Source organism: Misgurnus anguillicaudatus, chromosome 17 (genome assembly GCF_027580225.2).
Source record: "Misgurnus anguillicaudatus chromosome 17, ASM2758022v2, whole genome shotgun sequence".
NCBI classification, from domain to species: Eukaryota; Metazoa; Chordata; class Actinopteri; order Cypriniformes; family Cobitidae; genus Misgurnus; species Misgurnus anguillicaudatus.
Window position 1 is genome coordinate 40,337,907 of NC_073353.2, and position 20,030 is coordinate 40,357,936.

General features: G+C 38.1%; 1 protein-coding gene across 3 annotated transcripts in view; it reads right to left on the reverse strand.

Moving 5' to 3' along the window:
* Window positions 1-12,346: 12,346 nt before the first annotated feature.
* fign (fidgetin) overlaps window positions 12,347-20,030 on the reverse strand; it is a 69,307-nt gene continuing 61,623 nt past the window's right edge. For all 3 annotated transcript variants that reach the window (XM_055215737.2, XM_055215736.2, XM_055215735.2), the window contains one exon: window positions 12,347-19,635. In XM_055215737.2, the coding sequence (XP_055071712.2) occupies window positions 17,444-19,627 (2,184 nt within the window). In that variant the 5' untranslated portion in view covers window positions 19,628-19,635 and the 3' untranslated portion in view covers window positions 12,347-17,443. The remainder of the gene's footprint in view (window positions 19,636-20,030) is intronic.

Sequence of the window (20,030 nt, forward strand, 5' to 3'; positions counted from 1 at the left end):
AGTTGTTCAAAACCTGTATACATTTTTTTTGTTCTGCTGAACCCAAAGGAAGCAGGAGCACCATTGACTTCCATAGTATTCTTTTTTTCTACTATATAAGTCAATGGTGCTCTTGCTTCCTGCTATCTTCCTTTGTGTTTAGCAGAACAAAGATATGTAAACAGGTTTATAAAACTATTCCTTTAGGTTATTTAAAAAGCCTTTATGATTGATAAGTATTCTTTTGGTCTTCTGGAGTATTTCGATATCCACACAGACACAGTGTGCCGTGTAGTTTTCACCAGGAATTTTGCAATTAAACACATTTATTAAAAAATGAAGCTAAAACCTCACTGACTTTTGGCTCCTCTCATTTTTTCAAAGTAGACAATGGATGTTTTTCTTCTGCAAACCTACCGCTGCACTGCATAGATCAAGGAACGAATAATTAAAAACGTGGAAAAACAATAACCAGAGAATCTTTTGCTCCGTTACACCAATTTCTATATTTGAGATGACCTACAATCAATAGAAGAGCTAAGTATTACAGTCAATTAGGGACTTCCAAATAGTAATTAAGATATTAATAAGAATCTACACTTTAAGAGTTAAAGCCAAAGTGGTGTAAGAACTTCATTTATTGTTGTAATTAAAATGTTGCTTGAATATTCGACTCCCTACAAAAAAAGCAAGATGGATAATTGCCACTGAATTAGAAGAGAAAACCGTGTCAGTCTTCAGATCAAGTAAAGGAGGCATTATTAAGACATAACTTTTCTATAATGGGCCACTCTTTGGTTCCTTGACATTAATGAGGATATTTATTACGCAGTGGGAGAGGAAGAGGTATCAGCTGTGATCAGCACATCATTAAGTTCTTCCTCAACCGCCGTTCTCAACACGCTAACAGAGGTACATGACACTTTGGGCACTTTGTGAAAATGTGCAGCCAATGAGGGATGATGATATGATGATCTGGAATGTTCCATGTTATGCGGTGGGGGTCGGGGGAGTCCGCGCATCATCATTTCCCTCCATTCAGAACTGGATGAAAATATAGGAAATGACAGGTAGAGGATGATGACCTCATGACATCGGTGATCGGATGGATGCTTTGGTATCGGTGTGGGAGACCGGAATGATGCATTTTTGTAGTGCAAGTGAGAAGAATTATCTCTAAGTAGAGAGCTTCATTGAACATTTCAATGTTATAATGCTTTCTGTAATTTCAGTTTAATATACAGAGACAAACTAAGATGAAATTCCAACGTGATCTCATGATACGTGTGTATTTTTACGTAAAGTTTGGTTGTACCACACTTACATTTACTTATGTTTTATACACACTGAATCATATAATATTGACATTTTGACATACCTAATACATTCATTATTAACAAATTAACAGCTTTACAGACGTATAAATGTTTACGTATTCCTATTCATAATTATTCACACCGCAGGCATTGCCGTTTCTTACTTATGGAGCCCCTAAGGGAACATGGAGCAAAAATTAAATAAAGTTTAGTTTCACATGCGCACGTGAAACTATCACGTGCGCACATGAAACTACCGCGTTTAGTTTGTGTGCTCGTGTGAAACTTTCACGTGTGCGCGCTAAAGTTTCACGTAAGCATGTGAAACTAAACTTAACAAAAAAATTCTGCTCATGAAGGTTTCAAGTGAGCACATGAAAGTTTCACGTGAGCACATGAAACTAAACTTTATATTTTTTGTACACCAATTAGGGGCTCGGTACTTACTCATGTTAATGACATGTTTTCAGTCGTATTTTCTGACTTAGTTATTTACGACAGTTTACTTATTTACCTAATGAAATGTTCATGACTTTCAGAGAATTACACAAAAAAGACTACACTTTAAAACATTAAAATGAATAACATTTTTGTAATCATTTAACCATTTTGTAATATTTAGTTTGTTTGCCATGACACACAACAAAAATTGTTTTTTCCTATGCAACAATAATTACACCAAAACACAACATAAATTCACAAAAGATGTTAATTTTATTCATTTGCTGGAATCCACATCTGAAAGATTCATATGATTGTGAGAAACAAATCCAAATTTAGCCCTTTATCCAGCGATCTTGATCCCAGCGAATCAAATCTCGCGTTCGTTATGAATTTGAATGCCTCAAGAAGCTTTACGACACATTGCTTTACGGCAGTGATATCAAAAGCTGATTGGCTCACAGATTTTTGACATTGCAATCAGTGTCGGCGCCAGAGAACACAGAATGAGGGGGCCTCCTGTTTTACTGGGGAGGCACCTGGTTCATCTTATTATTTTATTATTATTATTATTACTGCATGGCACTGTAAAATGCTTGGTACTAATTGGCCAGTCGCAACATTCAAAGGTATTTTATTCCTTGAACAACCGCCTGAAACACAGCCTCACCCGGGTACTGCGAGCGAGTCACGTAAACAGGGACAGTTTAATACCTACGAATTAATACAGAATAAATATGCATAATTAATAACGTATATGAGATTGTATTTACAATGATTCAACCGAATGTTCGTCTTTTGACTTTTAACTTTTTTTAACGCGTCTGGAAACGTTTTCCCAGAAGGTTTGTATTTCTTTAAAATAAGCTAATAAAAGACATCAAATCTAAAATGTTATGTCTATATATTTAATCATATAGCAACTAGACGTGAAATTAGCGGGATTGTTACAGCCAGCCAAGTTGTTAAATAAATCCCTCACTATAGTAAAACCATAACTTATGACGTTAAAGTGCAAGACTGGATAACTCACGCAAATCATAAAGATCAGTACATAACCAAATAACAGCAAAAGAAAACAATGTTACTGACATATCTAAGTTAACACCAGAATGAACTATGCGTTATTACCTTCAGAAGAGCTGCAGGCGACGAGAGGACATTTTAAAACTTTTTAAGAACGTCCTTTTATTTGTCGCGAAATTTCTTCGTCTTGCTCAAATGCCAAAACTTACAAGTATACATTATTTAGACAGAAAATGAGTTCTCACGCATGGCGATTGAGCCCCCGAACGTGACAGTGGCTGCGTGTATGTAACTGGCTGACTATGTTAGCATTGCATTGTGGGTTAGTATTTTAATTATTATTTTGTATTAATTATACTCCGAATTTTAATCAGTATTCATTGTATAACCAAATGTATTTGCAGCACATTTTTTAAATTATTAAGTTCATTGTTATTTTGAGAAGTAAGGGGGCACAGTGACTCAAGTGGCCGGGCCATGCCCCCTAGGGCCCGCTCGTGGCGCCGACACTGATTGCAATCTTTCAGTCGATGTACTTTTGAAATTTGAAATGCGCGCCTTGACAGAGAGAAGCAGGATTAACGTTATCGTGGATTCATAACTTTAATATTTCTGTACTTCATAAACTTCATAAAGGACTGCGGCTGCAGCACATCCTCATTTAAACTACTTTTGGTACTGCTTTTGAAATTTCACAATAAATAAGTTATTGTGATTACACTTCTGTCTGTTATGCTGTTTATTTATTTTTATGCTGACTATATTATCATATAATATTTCTGTCCATTACATTGCATAATATAAAAACAATACTTTTTTGGGGGTTTGGTTTTAGGGTAAGGTTTGGGGTAGGGTTAGGGTGGTAACATTATGGATGAAATAGTTAAAGGAAAATTATACAGCAATCTTGGTTTTAAAAGATTTATAAATGTTTTATGCAAATATGTCTACATTGTATTTAAACATACAAAAAATATGTTTTGTATTTTTAAAAAGTTATGTAGTAATATGTAGTATGTAGTAACCCCTGATGGGGTTAGAGGTGGGTTTTCGTTATTGTTTTTTTTATGATCATACGTTTTTGTAGACTCACTTTATATGAATTCTTAAAATGTAGCCATCTTGTAAAATATATCAGGCTGGTTGATTTTAGTGAATTCTGTTTTTTTAAATCAAACATTTTAAAAATATCTATCTTTGTCTGACAAATAGCAGTTTGAGGTGCTTTTGATTTTTCTTTTTTGTTTGACTTTGAGGCAACATTTCTGCAAAATGCTAAAATAGCAAAACCAATGTATAAGATGTGGAAAAATGTTCAGATACAGTCATTGGGCTTTTTAAAAGTCTCCTAATTCATATAACTGAAAATGGCATCACATTATGTGCATGTTTATACTACAATAATTTGATTGAATAATACATTTTCCACATAGAAAAACAAAGCAGCAGGCCCATGTATAAGCTATTAGACTCCTTTATTAGTTTCTAAGAAATCTTTGTATTAAATGCAAGTTATTATGGTTTAGTATTTATTGCTTTTTGCAAATGGCTGTTTACACTGTTTAGGCTGCATCTGCTTGAATTCATTTTTATATTCGCATACAACAGTAACTGTTAGCCATAGACACTGTATTCAAGCTATACATTTCACCAGCACGTGCAAGATCAACATTCTGTCATTCTTTATAACTTCAGCAGCGTCCGCACACAGCAAACTTCAAGAGTCTAAGGCACCCGTATGCATCTCAGGCGCTGTGATCTCAGCCATCTTGACCTCAGCTAACCTCATGACCCTTACCTAGACACCTCTTTCCTCCGTCATGTAGGAGTGAAGCTTTTGCGTTTTTAACTTTATGCAGCAGAGCCAAGTGCTAATTGGAGGTGGGCAGTTTGACTGGATAAGACCACCTGCTCGCTCTACACACACACACACACACACACACATACATAACTGTAATATTTCTGCATGCACTTAAACCTCAGCATACACAGTCAGTCCTGCCTGCAGCTAGACAGCAGCCTCAGCGGTCTAACATCCATCTTTAGATCAGGAATATTTTGGAGCAGCTATTCTTTATCGATTGCTTGGAAGCTCTTTAAATGCATTTATAAATGCACAAGTGTGAAAGCCTGTTTCTCTCTCTCTCTCTCTCTCTCTCTCTCTCTCTCTCTCTCTCTCTCTCTCTCATAATTACAGCAAACATACCGTATACATTCAACCTCATCTTGGTTAATAAAGAGTATGTATTTAAACAGTTAAAAATATAATAAATAAGGACATAATTTTAATGAAGAAAATGAAGCCTAATATTAAGGTTTTAACATTATTTTTATGACATCTTTGCAAATTTCCCTCCAGATTCTCATTTATGAATCAGTAGGCCTATGTTTTACTCATGAGGGTTTCTGTAATTCCTGTTATTCTAAGTGCTAATGCTCATTGCACAAAAACAATTTGTGTAAATAAGAATAAGAATGCAAAACAATATTGCTGAAGCCTGGCAATAACTGCTTGGAGCACATGTGCATTAGCAAAATAAAATATAGCAATGATTAAACTTGAGAGATTCCAGTCTGTTTGATTTTTATCAAGTAAAAGCTTGTAAGGCAGGTAAATGACACACAGTACAGATAAAACACGGACACCTTTTTTCCATTTTTTTTACATCATGCACTTTAAACGCACACACACACACACGTAAGGAATTGTGTGTATTGCTTGTTAGAAATGAGAAGATAAAACTTCCAATTAGTGCGGCAGTGACCACGCGCTGGAGACAGAGCGCGCCGACGCGTGTGGGTGCGTGAGCGCGCTGGGTGAGGGTGCGATAGTGAAAGAAAAGAGAGGGTCGTGAGGGAGAGGGAGAGATGAAAACAGCTTAAGCATTCACTCAGAGGAGAGAGACAGGTCCTATTAACATTTAACAGCATTTGTGCAACTTGGTGCGGAGGTTATGATGCAAATGAAGGAGAATTAAAAACGGCCAGGGCGTTTGGCATTGATGGATTGCAGTCTGGCAGCTCTCACACTTCCTAGTGTCCATCAGAAGCGATTACTATGTAATTAAAGCTTATTTCTGGACTCTCGGGCGCATAATTACTTTGTGAATGTAACCATCATCTAAAAGCTGCAGAAAACGCGTTAGCGTTTAGTCATTTCCGCCGGCGCGTGTCAGATATAGCCATCAGACGGCGCAAAAGAACTGTCACTTTTAATAAGAGGCAAAAATTAAATGAAACAGTATGCTTATTACAGAAAAATTAGGCTTTCGAGAGTCCTTTTTGCGATTTGCATAATTTATTCTTTCTCTCTTCCCCTCCTCCTCGCCCCGAGCTTTAGGCAATTTCCCCTCACATTTAAATCGATTGCACATTTAAGGCTACTTAAAGAAAATTATCACTTTGCATATTTTAATTGTTATGAAGGAAGTGATTTGAGAGAGGTCCTCGCGCGGGAGAGAAAGAGAGAGAGACGCGCGGCGCGGGCGTCGCAGATAACCCGTGAGTTCAGACTCTCCACTCCACTTTCATCAGAATGCTAATGAGCGCGCACACACGCGCCACCACAAGTGGATATCTTTGATATTTACAAAATAGGCCCTAATAACTGAAGTGTAATTTGTTTTACTCAACTTTAGTTTTTCCCTGTATTCTTATCACAGCTGACTTTTTATTCAAATTTATTTTTGCAATAAAACACAGTTCACACAGACTCTCGTTTTAGTTAACGAGGAATTTAATGCGCCTGAATGTTTCACATTTACCACCAACTTACAATTATATTTATATTCTTTTGGGTGTATTTGGTCAATTGCTTTTTTAATGAAATGATGTTGAACAAAAACCTAATGAGAACGGTAACCAACTCATCTTTGATAAAAAACTAAATAGGCCCTAATAACTGGAGTGCATGGTTTACACAACTTTATTTTTACTGTTTCTTATCACTGCTAATTTAATTTTATATTTATTTATTGTTTTTGGTGAAATAACAGATTTCACAGACTGCCAGTTAATGAGGAAGCTAATGAAGCTGGTGAATATTTCATATTGCATTTTTTTAAGTTGTTATGGAATATTTGCTCAGCTGCTTTTTTAAAGTTTATCAGAAACCCAAGAAACTTCATCAAGTCAAACTAAGCAACAAAATAGCGCCTAATTAAGTATAATACTACACTTAAAAGAGCCACATTTTTAAGAATGTCCTCATATAGCTAATAAATCATATCACGACTTGTCTTGAGATTTCAGGTGGTGTTCACTAGCACAGCATCTCTTGTAGCTTATAAATCAAATTGCTGTCAATTAAATCTAGTCATGTCCACCGATGTAACCATTATGTTTGTTCAGGAGATATAAAATATCATTAGCCTGGTACCAAAGCAATGTTGCGTTGAACATAGACGTCTAGGCTAAAACAAGTACAAATTTGGGATGTCAGTGAAAATATAAATCATTTAACCATAAATGAAATAAAATCAATAACCTTGTAATCAATGTTGACTTTGTTTACATAATGGAATATCCTAACATCTTACAAGTTATTTTGGTAAAAATTACATGTAACCAAATTCAAATTTATTTTGGCTAAAAGTGGGTTACTCATAGCCAGGGGCGATTCTAGGATTTTCATTTTAGCTCAGCCCTCCAATAACGCTATAATAATAAAAAATAGATGAATAAAATACGTACAAATTGTTTGAATTCAGTGTAAGGATAGGTCTATATATACGAACAGTGGCAGAGCTAGAATTAACTAATTCACCGCCAGCCTTTTTGAGAAAAGTTGCCCACCTGCATTTTTGTGATTTTAACAAAATTTTGATCTGCTATGAATATATAAACATACAAATTATATCAAATTAAAGAACACACCCTCTGCTTTCAAACAAACAAACAAACAAACAAAATGGGGAAAAAACGTTTCATTATATATTTACTTTTTCTACTTAATTTAACCACTGAAATATGGATATTTCTCTTCAAAAATACAACATTTTGAGCAAAAAGCTTAAAAAATTGCGTTTTAGTAAAGGAATTTATGTTAGAGATCAGACTCAGAATGACTATCAAACATAAAGGCAGTTAAAATCAATCATTACATCTTTTTAATTTCTGTTGTTGATAAATTCGTTCTGGTGCCATCTAGTGGATCATTACACTTTCACTTTGAAATTAGTCCAGAAAGGCATATTTATTAGTTAAATATGAACTCATAAATGACGAGATAACTCGTCAATGGCGGTGAATGAGTTAAATGGAGTGAATTAAAGAGAGGGAAGAGCCGAAATTTAAAGGAGACTGACGCAATCACGAATCTGTGTACAATTTATGGAGCCAACATAGCACATTTTTTAGGTGGGCTGAGAAGAATTTGGGGGGGGGGGCTAGCCCCCACCCCCAACCCCAATAGCCTAACAACGCCCATGCTCATAGCCAGACTATATCAGGTCACAGACATTTCGGAAAATACACGGAAAATGGATCCTGGATTTTTCCGGGATCGTTAGATTTTTTGTTCATTCACACTGCCAATGATTTGCCGGCATTTGCAAGGTCCCAGAAAGACGTGACCTGTTGAAAGTCCTGCACTATCTTCTACGCAGTGTCTGAAGTTTGCATATTATTTATTATTTCTCTTTCCAGAAACCACTCACGTGCATTTTTGTTTATGATAAGACTATAAAGGAGCGCGTGACGCGCCGTTCTATGCTGGTGAATGATTTCAGCTTCAGTGTGGATATTTGAGGAGCTCCCTGATCTCTGCTTTAATACAGTTTTCAGACATTTCTCATCGTGATTGTTAATATTAAAACCCCCATTTTAAGGAGCTGAACGATATATCTTGTTGGGATGAGCGCGGGCATTTTTGTTTATTATAAGCTCAAAAGAGCACATGACGCGATATTCTTTTATGCTGCTGAAGAGCTAACTTACATGATATCTGCTTCAGTCCAGTTTGCTTACATTTCTCATCGTGAATGTTGTATTGCATGTAAATCTCTCATTTTAAAGAGTTGAACCAACTTCATGTTGCCATGACACGCGCGTCATTGTTTATGCGTCTCATTAATAATTTCCTGATAACTGCTTCAATCTAGTTTGTGTAATTTCTTGTGGTGAATGTGGATGCATGTTAATCTCTCGTTTTAAAGAACTGAACCATAACTTTTGTTGTGATGACGCACGCGTTCTCATGAGGACATGCCCATTATGGCATTGTTTCGGCTTCTTGTTCACACATAGGGGTTTTCTGTGTATCTTACTAGGTCCTCTTTCCAGCAACGATCTCAGAAGATTTACGGGATGCGTTTGCGTTGAAACAGAAGCTTGTCTGGCAATTTTACGGGTATTTTCTGAGACCAAAGGTCTGTCTGAATTGGGTTCTAGATGATGAAATGACAGCTGTTGCTTTATGGTATGAAAATGCTGTAAGATGTCCTCACTTATCTGTGTGTGTTTGGTCAGCTGGTTTTGTCCAGTAATGTTCACAGACTTTACGCTTCTCTTTCATCAGAATGCTAATGAGCACACTAACACCAGGACAAGTGGATCTTTGATATTTATAATAACCGGACTATAGACTTTATCCTGTTTTCTTATCATAACTGTTTTTATTTTGTGTATTTGGTCAATTGGTTTTGTTTTGAAATGAAGTTCACAGACTTCAGCTTCACTTTCATCATGTTAATGAGGACGCTGACGCTAGCGGATCTTTGATGTTTACAAAATAACCCCTAATAACTTCAGTATCTTTTTGGCAAATTCATTTTTCATAATCTATTCGCACCAGTAATTTTGTGTTTTGTTTGCTTGGTTTTGACAAACCACAACAGACAAGATATTTCTGCTTCATTTTCTTCAGTATGCTGATAATTTGTGTTAACGCCAGGACAAGCGTGTCTGTAATATTTACAAAACAGGCATTAATTAATGGGTTGTAATTTGTGTCATACAGCTTATTCTTGTTTATGACTGTTTTTTCCGTCTATATTTTGTAGAAATAAAACACTAAGTGCACAGATACACTATAAGTAAACAAAAATTGATGACGGGCCGTTGAATTATTTGAAAATAATGCACACCCAAGATGCGGCACGACACAAAGCGGGTGTTCTTTATTTTCAAATAATTCAAAGGGCCAGAGTCAATTATTCTGCTTATACCACGGTTACCACAAACATTTAACAGATCAGGTGTGCATTTATCAAAAAACAATGCATACTCATGTAACATTTCTCAACCAATCAGAATAGAGCATTAAACAGCCTCGTGGTATAAGCTATAATAATGTCAGGGTTCTCACGGGTCCTTGAAATCCTTAAAAGTTTGTGAATCTGGGAAAAAATTCAAGGCCCTGGGAAGTTTTTGAAAATATACATGTATAGATACAGGTCATTGAAAGTGCTTGAATCTATTTTCTGGAAAAAATCCATATTATTTCCTGTGTAGTGTAGGATAATATCATAAAAATTCTAGACTTTTTAAGCACACGTGCTAAACGGTTCACTTTAAATGCTTATATCTTCTGTGTGCAAATGTTGATTCATACCAAAATGCTTTTTTGCATAAATGTTTTTGACACATGAAAACGTCTCGGGTTACGGATGTAACTGTTGTTCCCTGAGAAGGGAACGAGACGCTGCCTCTCTCCAACATACTTCCTGCATCTCTGTAACGCCGTCTTTGGCAATATTTCAGATAGCGAAATATTTCCTGGCACCTGCGTCACCCTGTCTTTGTCGTTAAGCCTCACTATTGGTTGAATTTGATATACACATTCAGACGCACTTACCACTGGAGGCGTCCCCAAAGTGTCACCGCAATGACGAAGCGCGAGTTCCCTCAAAAGGGAATTTGAGGGTATTGCACCTGGAAAGTCCTTGAAATGTCCTTGAATTTGAAGTTAACTAAGGTGTAGGAACCCTGTAATGTATAGAACACCTTTCAAGTAAATCAAAATGCTAAATCTAATGAATATAAAGTATAAAGCAGTTTATTTAAGTGTGCTCTTATATGTGCCACCTCAGCTGTGACATTAAGGACAAGCCTGAGGAAATAAAAACTGACCAGAGACTTTTGATGGTGCTAAAGCCTCCTGATTAGAAGCCAACATCAGTCAATGCATGACTCAGCAACGCTCACCGCTATTGGCTGCCACGCTGTGACCTATATTGAAGTGAAGGAGACCTGCAGACATTACGCCTTTTATCAGCAGAGTTGCAGAATTAATTGCATTTTAATGAACACAGAGGCAACCTTCCAGCTATTAGAAAAAGACTTGTAGAGTCCAATGAGAATTTACAACATGTCATTATTGTCTGATTATAAGTCATAAGCGTACACTATTCCCATTTTTTTTTACTTTAGAAATGGATGTTTGATGTAGGCTTATCCTTTCTGTATTTAAGTGCCATAGACATAAATTACAAATTTAAACACACTGAGCTATATCGCTAAAAACGGTTCACGCCAGCCGCCCATTGTGATTTGGCCCAAGTGCGTTGCTGTGGAGGACCCTGTTTGAATTGCATCCATTAAGAGAGCGTATTTTAACATATACAGCCACTGAAATGACACGCAGCTCTTTACAAATGAAACAGCCATGGGCACCAAATGCACCAACTTCCCAATGTTAATTGTACTGCAGCTTCCCACGCACAGACCATCAACTACATAATTATGCCATCAAAAAAAAAGCAAAGAATAAATCTAGGGCATTAATGGAATGTCTTATACGAGAGAAAGAATAATGAAATATCACAAACAATAGAAACTGTATTTAAGAAACGCAGCAAATGGTTCTGGAAACGGATGCTAATGGTCATCTTTCACAAGCGTAATTGCTGGGTAGCACCGGGACTCACTTGCCAGTACCATCGTGCTAAACGCCAGGTAATGTCATTTGGAAGCATTATATTTGTTTAATACTCAGCTTTTAAATGTGATGCATTTTAAAAAACTGGCACTTTTGAAAGATGTTATGCTGTTTACAATATAGGTCATCCTGGTGTAGGACAGCACAATATTATTTAAAATATAAACATTTTTAAAGCTATGTCACCCAACTATAGATGTTTTAAAGGTTTGTCTTGATATAGAAATCAAAATCATTGATTATATTTCTCTGTCAGTAGTAGTTCTAAAGATATTAATATAGATTATATTGGTTGGCTCTTGAAAAATCCACTACCGTTATTGATTTGGACATTCATCCAATATTATGTCTGTGTATGTGTCTTTGTTTTGTTTCATCTTTCTCTCTTTACTATCCCTCCCCAGATCCATCCCATTGGTCTGTTCAGATCAAACTCAAAAATTAAAGAATTAAAGCAAAAAAGCAAACTATATTTTAAAGTGGCCTGACTGGATATTTATATGCTGGTGCCCAAATATTATTCTTTTTTGTCCAAGTTTACATTAGAAAATACAAATACCTCACTTAGATATATTGTGCAATGCATAGGTCTTTTTCTCATCATGACATCCAAGCTTCACCGACCGCAGAAGACACACTTGAACTTGTTTTGTTGTGAAATTGATGCATTTGAAAAGCAACACAAAAAAGCCACAATGTTTCAAAAGCATTTGAATGATCTTTTATTGTCCTTTGTCCCTATGCATACATGAAAATACATTTACGTTGAATGTAATTATGGCAATAATGTACATACACACACATAATAACATGTATGTGGTGCGTTTCAAAACATTATACTAATAACAAATGTACATTAAGTACACAAATGTGCAAGTGTATCTAATGTACAAATACGGTATATGAAACGTATCTACATTTCATAGCGATTTTTCATATATAAAAATGCACACTTACACACTTCATAATAAGTGCACACACATCCACATGCACACTACAGTTCACAAAGAAGAAAAGCGATTGACTGTAATTGAAAAAGAAACAAAAGGAAATTTGCATGTAGAGACCTCGGAGAAGACCTATACAGTCCACAATATCCCGAAAAACGATTCCTCAGAGGCTGAGCGGTCAGTGTGCATCGTCTCAACTTAACGTGTCTTTTTAATATATGTGCAGGTAAGTCTCAGTGTACGTATACAGACAGTCTGTTTGAGGTAGACTGCTCAAGCCTTTCATTTACCTTTTCATTTTTCTTCGTTTTCAGATGTTTTTATACATTTTTCTTTATTTTCTTTTATACAAATGTGTGACATTCAAAAAAGACAGAACATAAGTACTACATGTCAATATGTAGCAATGAGGTAGAAATGGTCATAAAGGATAATGGTTTAACCAAACACAGATGAACTCGTTCTATATATAGATGAAAGAAACATCTATAACAGCACTGAAAGAAGCAAGTCAACAGACATAAACAGAAGGAAATCAAATCATTGGATATTTGATTCATATCTACAGGAGATGTGCTTTAAAACTTTTGGACTTTTTCTCTTCTTACTCTCGCTTTATTTTAATCAATTTAAGGAATGTTCAGGGTTAATAAGTTTAGCTTTATCGATGCAGAATGATGAAAATAATAAGGGATAAACTTTTGCTTGTGTTATTAATGTAATTCCTATTATAGTTATGTTAGTAAAATAACTCTTAGTGGCAACTTTGCATAAGTCATAAAATAAAAATGGAATGACTTGATTTTCCCACACTCCAAAAATGAAGAACTTTCGCCAGTTTTTGCCAGTTTTACTTAATCCTTTCATGTTGAGATTACTTTAAAAAAAAACATTGTAACAATGTGAACGAAATTGAATTGAGTTAATTCAACAAAAAGTGTATTTTGTCAGTTTTACTTAAAAGTAAATAAGTGGCCAAGTATGAGTCAATAAACTTGTTCTGATACATTTTTACGGTTAAATTAATAAATTAATTAATGAACGGTTTGAAATGTAGCATTTAATTTAAAATATTTTTATGATGTATTTGATAAGTTGTATTTGTAGGTCTAATGCTGTGTTCACACCAGCCACGGTAAAGGCGTCAAGTGCGAGTGATTTCAATGTTAAGTCAATGTGAAGACGCATTGACGCGCATCTGGAGGTCTGCGCAAATGGTGCAGGAAAAGCGGGAGTTGAAAAATTTGAACTTTGGCGGAAAAACGCGGCGCGTTATCCAATCAGGAGCTTGCTCTAGTAGTGACGTGATTACAGGAATCAAGCTGAGTCACAGAAGCCCCTCCCATGACGCAAATTTCCTCGTGAATGTCTTGATGACTAGAATTTCACGCGTGAATGAAGAGAGTAAACTCAAAATGTTCAAGCAGCAAACTAGACGCGGTAGACGCAAATTTGACGCCCCAAACGCGGCTGGTGTAAACCCATGGTAATGGGTAGTTTCCTGGACAGGGCTTAGTCCCAGACTAAAATGCATATTTAAAAACTCCTTGTATTGACATATATTAGGGACATTGTTTTGTCTCGGTGTTGTTTTTTGTAAGGTATGTTTGAAAAAATTATTTTATATAACTAAGGCCTAATCTTGGATTAATCTAAACTCCGTCCTGGAAACTGCCCCGATTAGTTGAATTGAATAGCTGCACTATGATTGATTGATTCAGTGTTATGGAGTTATTAAATAGGTGATCCTAATTTAAGGGGGTAGAGTTTATATAAATGGCATTATTCAAATATTTGCCATTATTAATAAAAAATTTCAGGTACAATTTACTCAATTGTTGTTCGTTGACATTACTAAGGTTTGTGAAGTTCACTTTATCTTCTTTTGTAAAATGAACTAAATTATTGTTTGTTGAGATTACTTAAACAAATTGTGTGAAATCAGTTTTTTTAAGGAAATACAAATTTTTTTTATGTAGTTTCATTTTTACGTATATCAAGTCTTATATATGCATTTAACTAAATACTGCATGTTAGCTGTGACTTTTGCGTATTTCTTTTAAAAACATTTAGATAATGACTTATCTATATTCTTATCGATATTCTTTTCTATGGAAATCAACATTATTATGCTGTCGACAGAGCTTAACTGAACCAGGAACATACCTTTGAATTGTTAAAAGCTTTCAAAACTGTTTTAGTCAACACCGGTTTTGTCCAATAATCCATAGATACATTAGTGTATAACACCAACCCAAACAATAACAGCAGAAAACAGTAAGACTAAGATTAAGATCATTTTACTGTTTTGGTCAACGAGTTTGTTCGTGAGTGCTATTTGGCTTTGAAATACACAAAGTGTGATTTATAACAACAAAACAGACAAATATATTTTGCGGCTATCACGTGGTTTAATCCTGATGTCCTATACAAGTTTCCCTAAAGGTGTAAATGCGTGGATGGGCTCTTGAGTAATGGATCAATTGTATTTGAAAGTAAAATAGTTTTGGTAGCTTTGGTTTTGAGGGAGGACAAATAAGTGTGATAGGCATTAACACAAAACGATAAAAGTGCATTTGACAAATTACACAATAGTAACTTTTCGTTAAAACAACACCCAGCAAAAAATAAAACCACACAAAGGAGAATAAAGAAAACGGTTTCCGCTTCAGACAACAAACCAAGGCTAGAAATCATGGTCCTTTGGGTGCACGTATCACTTTACAAACATGGTGAAGCAAGTGTCTCACGGCTACTGAAAAGTCTGGATGTTTGTTGAAAAAGCAAACAGATATTTCTTCAAGGATATGTTATATATACATGTACTGTATTGGAGCTCCGGTGTCTCCACAGCTAAATAAGCACCTTAAAATGGAGACGAAATACACTGCAATGGACAAAAAAGGTTTAAGTTGAAAACAGAGTGTGTGTCCTGTCCAACGCTTGAGACGTATGATAATAAAGGCAGAGAAAATAGAGAGACTGAAAAAAACCAAGGGAACAAATCACTTCACCATCTCTCTAGTGCTAGATAAACAAGCTGACTCAATCGCTTTGAGAAAGTAAACGTATCGAGAAAAAAAACAAAAATACATTCAAAAACAAAGTTTCCCCTTACTCTTACCAATTTGATATCCCATGCTACCTTAGGCTGAAACATACGGTAAGCGCTGTGAATGTGACCAACGCATTGCTGTGGCATAACTAACCTCAGTACTTAAGCGGGCCAGTTACTATTCTAGAAAACCAAGTGTGCATACTTGGGTAACTAGTCATAAACATGCTGATTTGAGTAACTCGATAAGCATGTTGCATACATAGACGCTTTTGTAGATCATGTTTCGGCCTTAAGGCAGTACAACCCCAATTATCGGCTCCCCATCATCAACGTGTGTGTGCGTGTACATGTGCGGGAGGGGCGTTTGGTGTCATCTGGGCGCTCTTAGCATAAGAATTGTACAGGTAGTGTGAGATAAACGCTTTGTGTTTACTAGGGAGAAAGGCAGCTTGTTCTTTATGGAGGCTTCGGAGCAGAACAAACCTAATGAGGTTAAGACACCAAGCTATCTTCTTCCTGTTCTGGTCGTAGTGCTAAACTGAGGTAGAACAGAATGCAGGGTACACATGTGCCTTAGATATCTCACACAGCAGCAGGACAGAAAAACGAACAAAACCAACCTTACTATGTCTCGAAGAATACGAAATGGTCTTTAATCAAATTGCCTCCGTAAAATTTCAGTTCACCCCTCGATGACTCGGTTTATTCTCCAGAGAGAAAACAACACGACACGCTGTACTTCACACAAATGTTGAAGTCTACTGCATACACTGGTGCAGACATTTCAGGCTTCAGATTTACCTTATCTACACTACAGACAGTGCCCATCTCTGACTGCAGGGATCTTTGTGTAGTCTGTACTATAACTGTGCGATGCAGAAAGGGACAGGCGCCAGAGTCAATAGTGGCACAAAATTCTGCTTTCTACACATTCACAATGGAATTCAAATGTAATTTAGGAAGAAAAAAACACATAATAATGGAAGAAAAATGCCTCAATTTTTCTTTCCAAACAACCCAGAAAATTTCTGGTTACATTCATAGTCATATCTTTATCATTGTTTTAATCGGTTGAGGTAAACCTAGAGTTATAGACCAAGCAAATTAGAAAGCAAATGCAACGTTGACAGCAGTATGTAGTGGTATCACATAATCTTTTTGAGGTACTGTACAAATCACGATCACTTTCCTGAGATTTTGGAGAAACACAAGTGAATTAATAAATTAGGATCCAGATTTAAGTACAACATGGACCTTCAACTGCCTGGTCAGACTTGATTGAGGAATACTGTTGTTCTTTTGATTGAAGTGTCGAAAACAGAAAAGAAACGAAAACACACATGTTCAGCTTTCCATGTTAAAGCTCTCTATATTAGCACATGCCACCAACGTAGATGGTGAGGCAAACGAATCCAAATCCAAATTTAGTAAAGCACCACATCAGGCACTTCATAGCAACAGAATCTCAAAAACAGCAGAATGATATTTACATACAAAGACGTTTGTCCTCACTTACAGTTTTGTGGTAAGTGGAACTCTGTGTCTGCAGTACTGAGCCCAAAATCAGTATTTCTCTGTCTGGATTATGTGCAAAGAGCCAGACCTTGACTTAAGTACAACCATGCATCATTCAACTCTATCTGACCGTCCCTCAGGTTCTTCTTCAGGGGTCATCTACATTTGTAAAAAGTAAACCACACTTTAGAACTGCATGTGTCACCCAAAGAATTCTGAATTGTATCCCCTCATTAAAGAAGGGGAGGTCACCCCACGGGATTATCTGTGCCCTCACTATTTACTGACTACAGCCAAACATCTTATTCCATTCAGTGTATGTATCAAGTTCTTTCTGTGATATGCTGGGCTGGATTTTGCAAAACACGCTCTCAAAGTCTTGGTAGGACACCGGTCTCATCGGACCCGGCATCATTACCGAAATGTCCGTTGCGGACATGCCATGGATTGGACCGACCATGGCCTCCTGGCAAAGCCGGACCACATCTAGCCCGGAGAAACCGTCAGTCCGCTGAACGAGCAACGTAACCTCTTTGTCGCTGAGGCAGTAGTTGTGCTGTGAGAGCAGCTGGCTGATTATCTGGTGCCGCGCGTTGGCATCCGGTAAGGGAACTAGCAAGCGCTTTACAAAGTACCTTCGCAGAGACTCATCAATCTCTTCAGGTTTGCTGGTGGAACACACCACTAGAACGTGTTCCTCCGGCGAGCTTAGAACGCCATCGAGCTGAAGGAGGAGCTCGCTCTTGATTCGGTGAACTGGACTTTCTTCACTCAGCTGGGCAGATAACAGCAGATCCACATCGCTGATGAAAACTACAGAGGGCTGCCGGCAACGTGCAACAAGAAATGAGGCCTGAACAATCTTTTCACCCTCTCCGAGCCATTTTGTGACCAAGGCAGAGCCACTGAGCAGGAGAAAAGTAGCGCCGAGCTGACTGGCCATACAGCGGCCGAGCAGAGTCCGACCAGTGCCCTGAGGTCCGAAAAGAAGGATGCTGCGAGGTAACGTGGCCATTCCGCTGAACATGTCTGGCCTTAGAATAGGCCATAGGACCTCATCTTTAATGGTGGCTTTTGCCATCTCTAGCCCAGCGATGTCACTCCAGTCCACAGGAGGTGTCTGTTGCAGAATCTCAGTGGTGACCATCTCTACCAAACTGGCATCGCTGTTTTTTAACTGCTCCTCGGCGGGGAGGCTGGAAGATGTTGCTGTGCCAATGGAATGAGGGAGATGCTGTCTGTCATCACCGTGGTCACTCAAAACAGGAGAGCCAAACTTTCCGAACGACTCGCCTGATCTTAGGGAGCCCAAGGAACCTTTGGAGGATCCGTAAGATGGTGGGGTCATTGCCCTGCCAGATTGGCTGCTAAACTTCCGCTGTTGATCCGGAGGCATCGACTGCTTTGTGGGCTTAAAGGCCAAAGATGACGTGTCAGCGTTTCTGTCAAATCCATTCCCTCTGGTTGAGTCAACAAGACTGTTGTCTGGCATTCTGTACATGGGACTTTGAGCAGAACGCTGCTGGCTGTAGCTGAAATTTCCATAACCGGAGTCCACATCTCCCTGGCCCGTCATGTAAAACGCCTTTCTTTTTAGTGTGTTGGCTGAGCTGCCATTCAAAGGTGTCGGTGCAATTGGTGCATGGTTGTGGGACTGGTAGGAGTAACCGGGAAGGGTGGAAGGGGGTAGGGGAGTGGGGGCAGCAATGCCTGAGGGCAGGTAAGCTGAAGGGGGGTGTGCTCCTCCTGGGCTGTAGCCTGGGGCAACAGCAGTCTGTGGAGGATAACCTGCTGGAGGGTAGTTATAACTGGAGAGATTCGGGGAAGTTGCGTTGTAGCTGGGCACCAGTGTTGGAGGTGGAGGAGCCTGAAGGAGCCCGGCGCTGTGCAAAGGTGAGGGGTGTGGGGACGGCAGAGCTGGTGTGCTTTGCCCGCCGCTGTAAGTGGAATGCAAGTATGAGCCATTGTAACTGCTAGCAAATTCCTGAGATGGGATGCCCGAGTGGTTTCCGCAGTTACTGCTGGAGTAGCTGGGCTCGCTCAGGCTGCTCGCCACCCCTGTGGAGCTGCCCACACTTGCGGTCACATCCGGAGGCAGGGCGGGCGTCATTCCGGTTTTACTTGCAGATACCACATCTGCAGCACAGCTCATTGGGTAGATCCCCTCCTGCCATGCGTCACTTTCTGATTTGCGTCCATTCAAGAGTCCTGGAGCACTTTCGGTGTATGAGCACAGGAGAGCCCGCTCGCCAGGACCCTCTAGGATGCCAGAATATTTCTCTGCGTACTTTTTTAGAAGGTTGGAGGCCGTCAGGGCCGATATGTCGTCGTTGGCCCAAGCATACTGGTAGGTCCGCTGCAAGTGTCCGCGGTATGCTTCTGCTTTATGTGCGGGGGAACGTGTGGTGGACGAGATGTCAAAATGTTGCTCGGCCCACTGCGCATGTTCTGGGGTCCACTGCATCTTTAAGCCTGAACAGAAAACACAAAGACCAAAGCATGTTAAGAGTCAGCACAATGAGTGTTCATTCAGAGATTATCAACATCAAGTAACACGGTTAAAATGTTAAGTATTTTACTTTCCAGATAAAACCTCAGAATCCCTCAAACATGATCAATTTACTTGAGAAGCAGTGCACTCTTATGTATTCAGAACTGCTTTTAGAGAAAACATATTTTGTCTCAACACACTTATACGCCTTGCTTATAAACAAGCTGACGTTGTTCTGCCGACAAGCCTGCTTACATTATGCAGAACTGCTTCTCAAGCCATTTAATTTTGTAAAGATTTAACTGGAAAAGAAGATTTAAAAAATGTAAAAAAAGATTTATTAAGCAGTGCAGAACATTTGACTAATGTTTTTTCT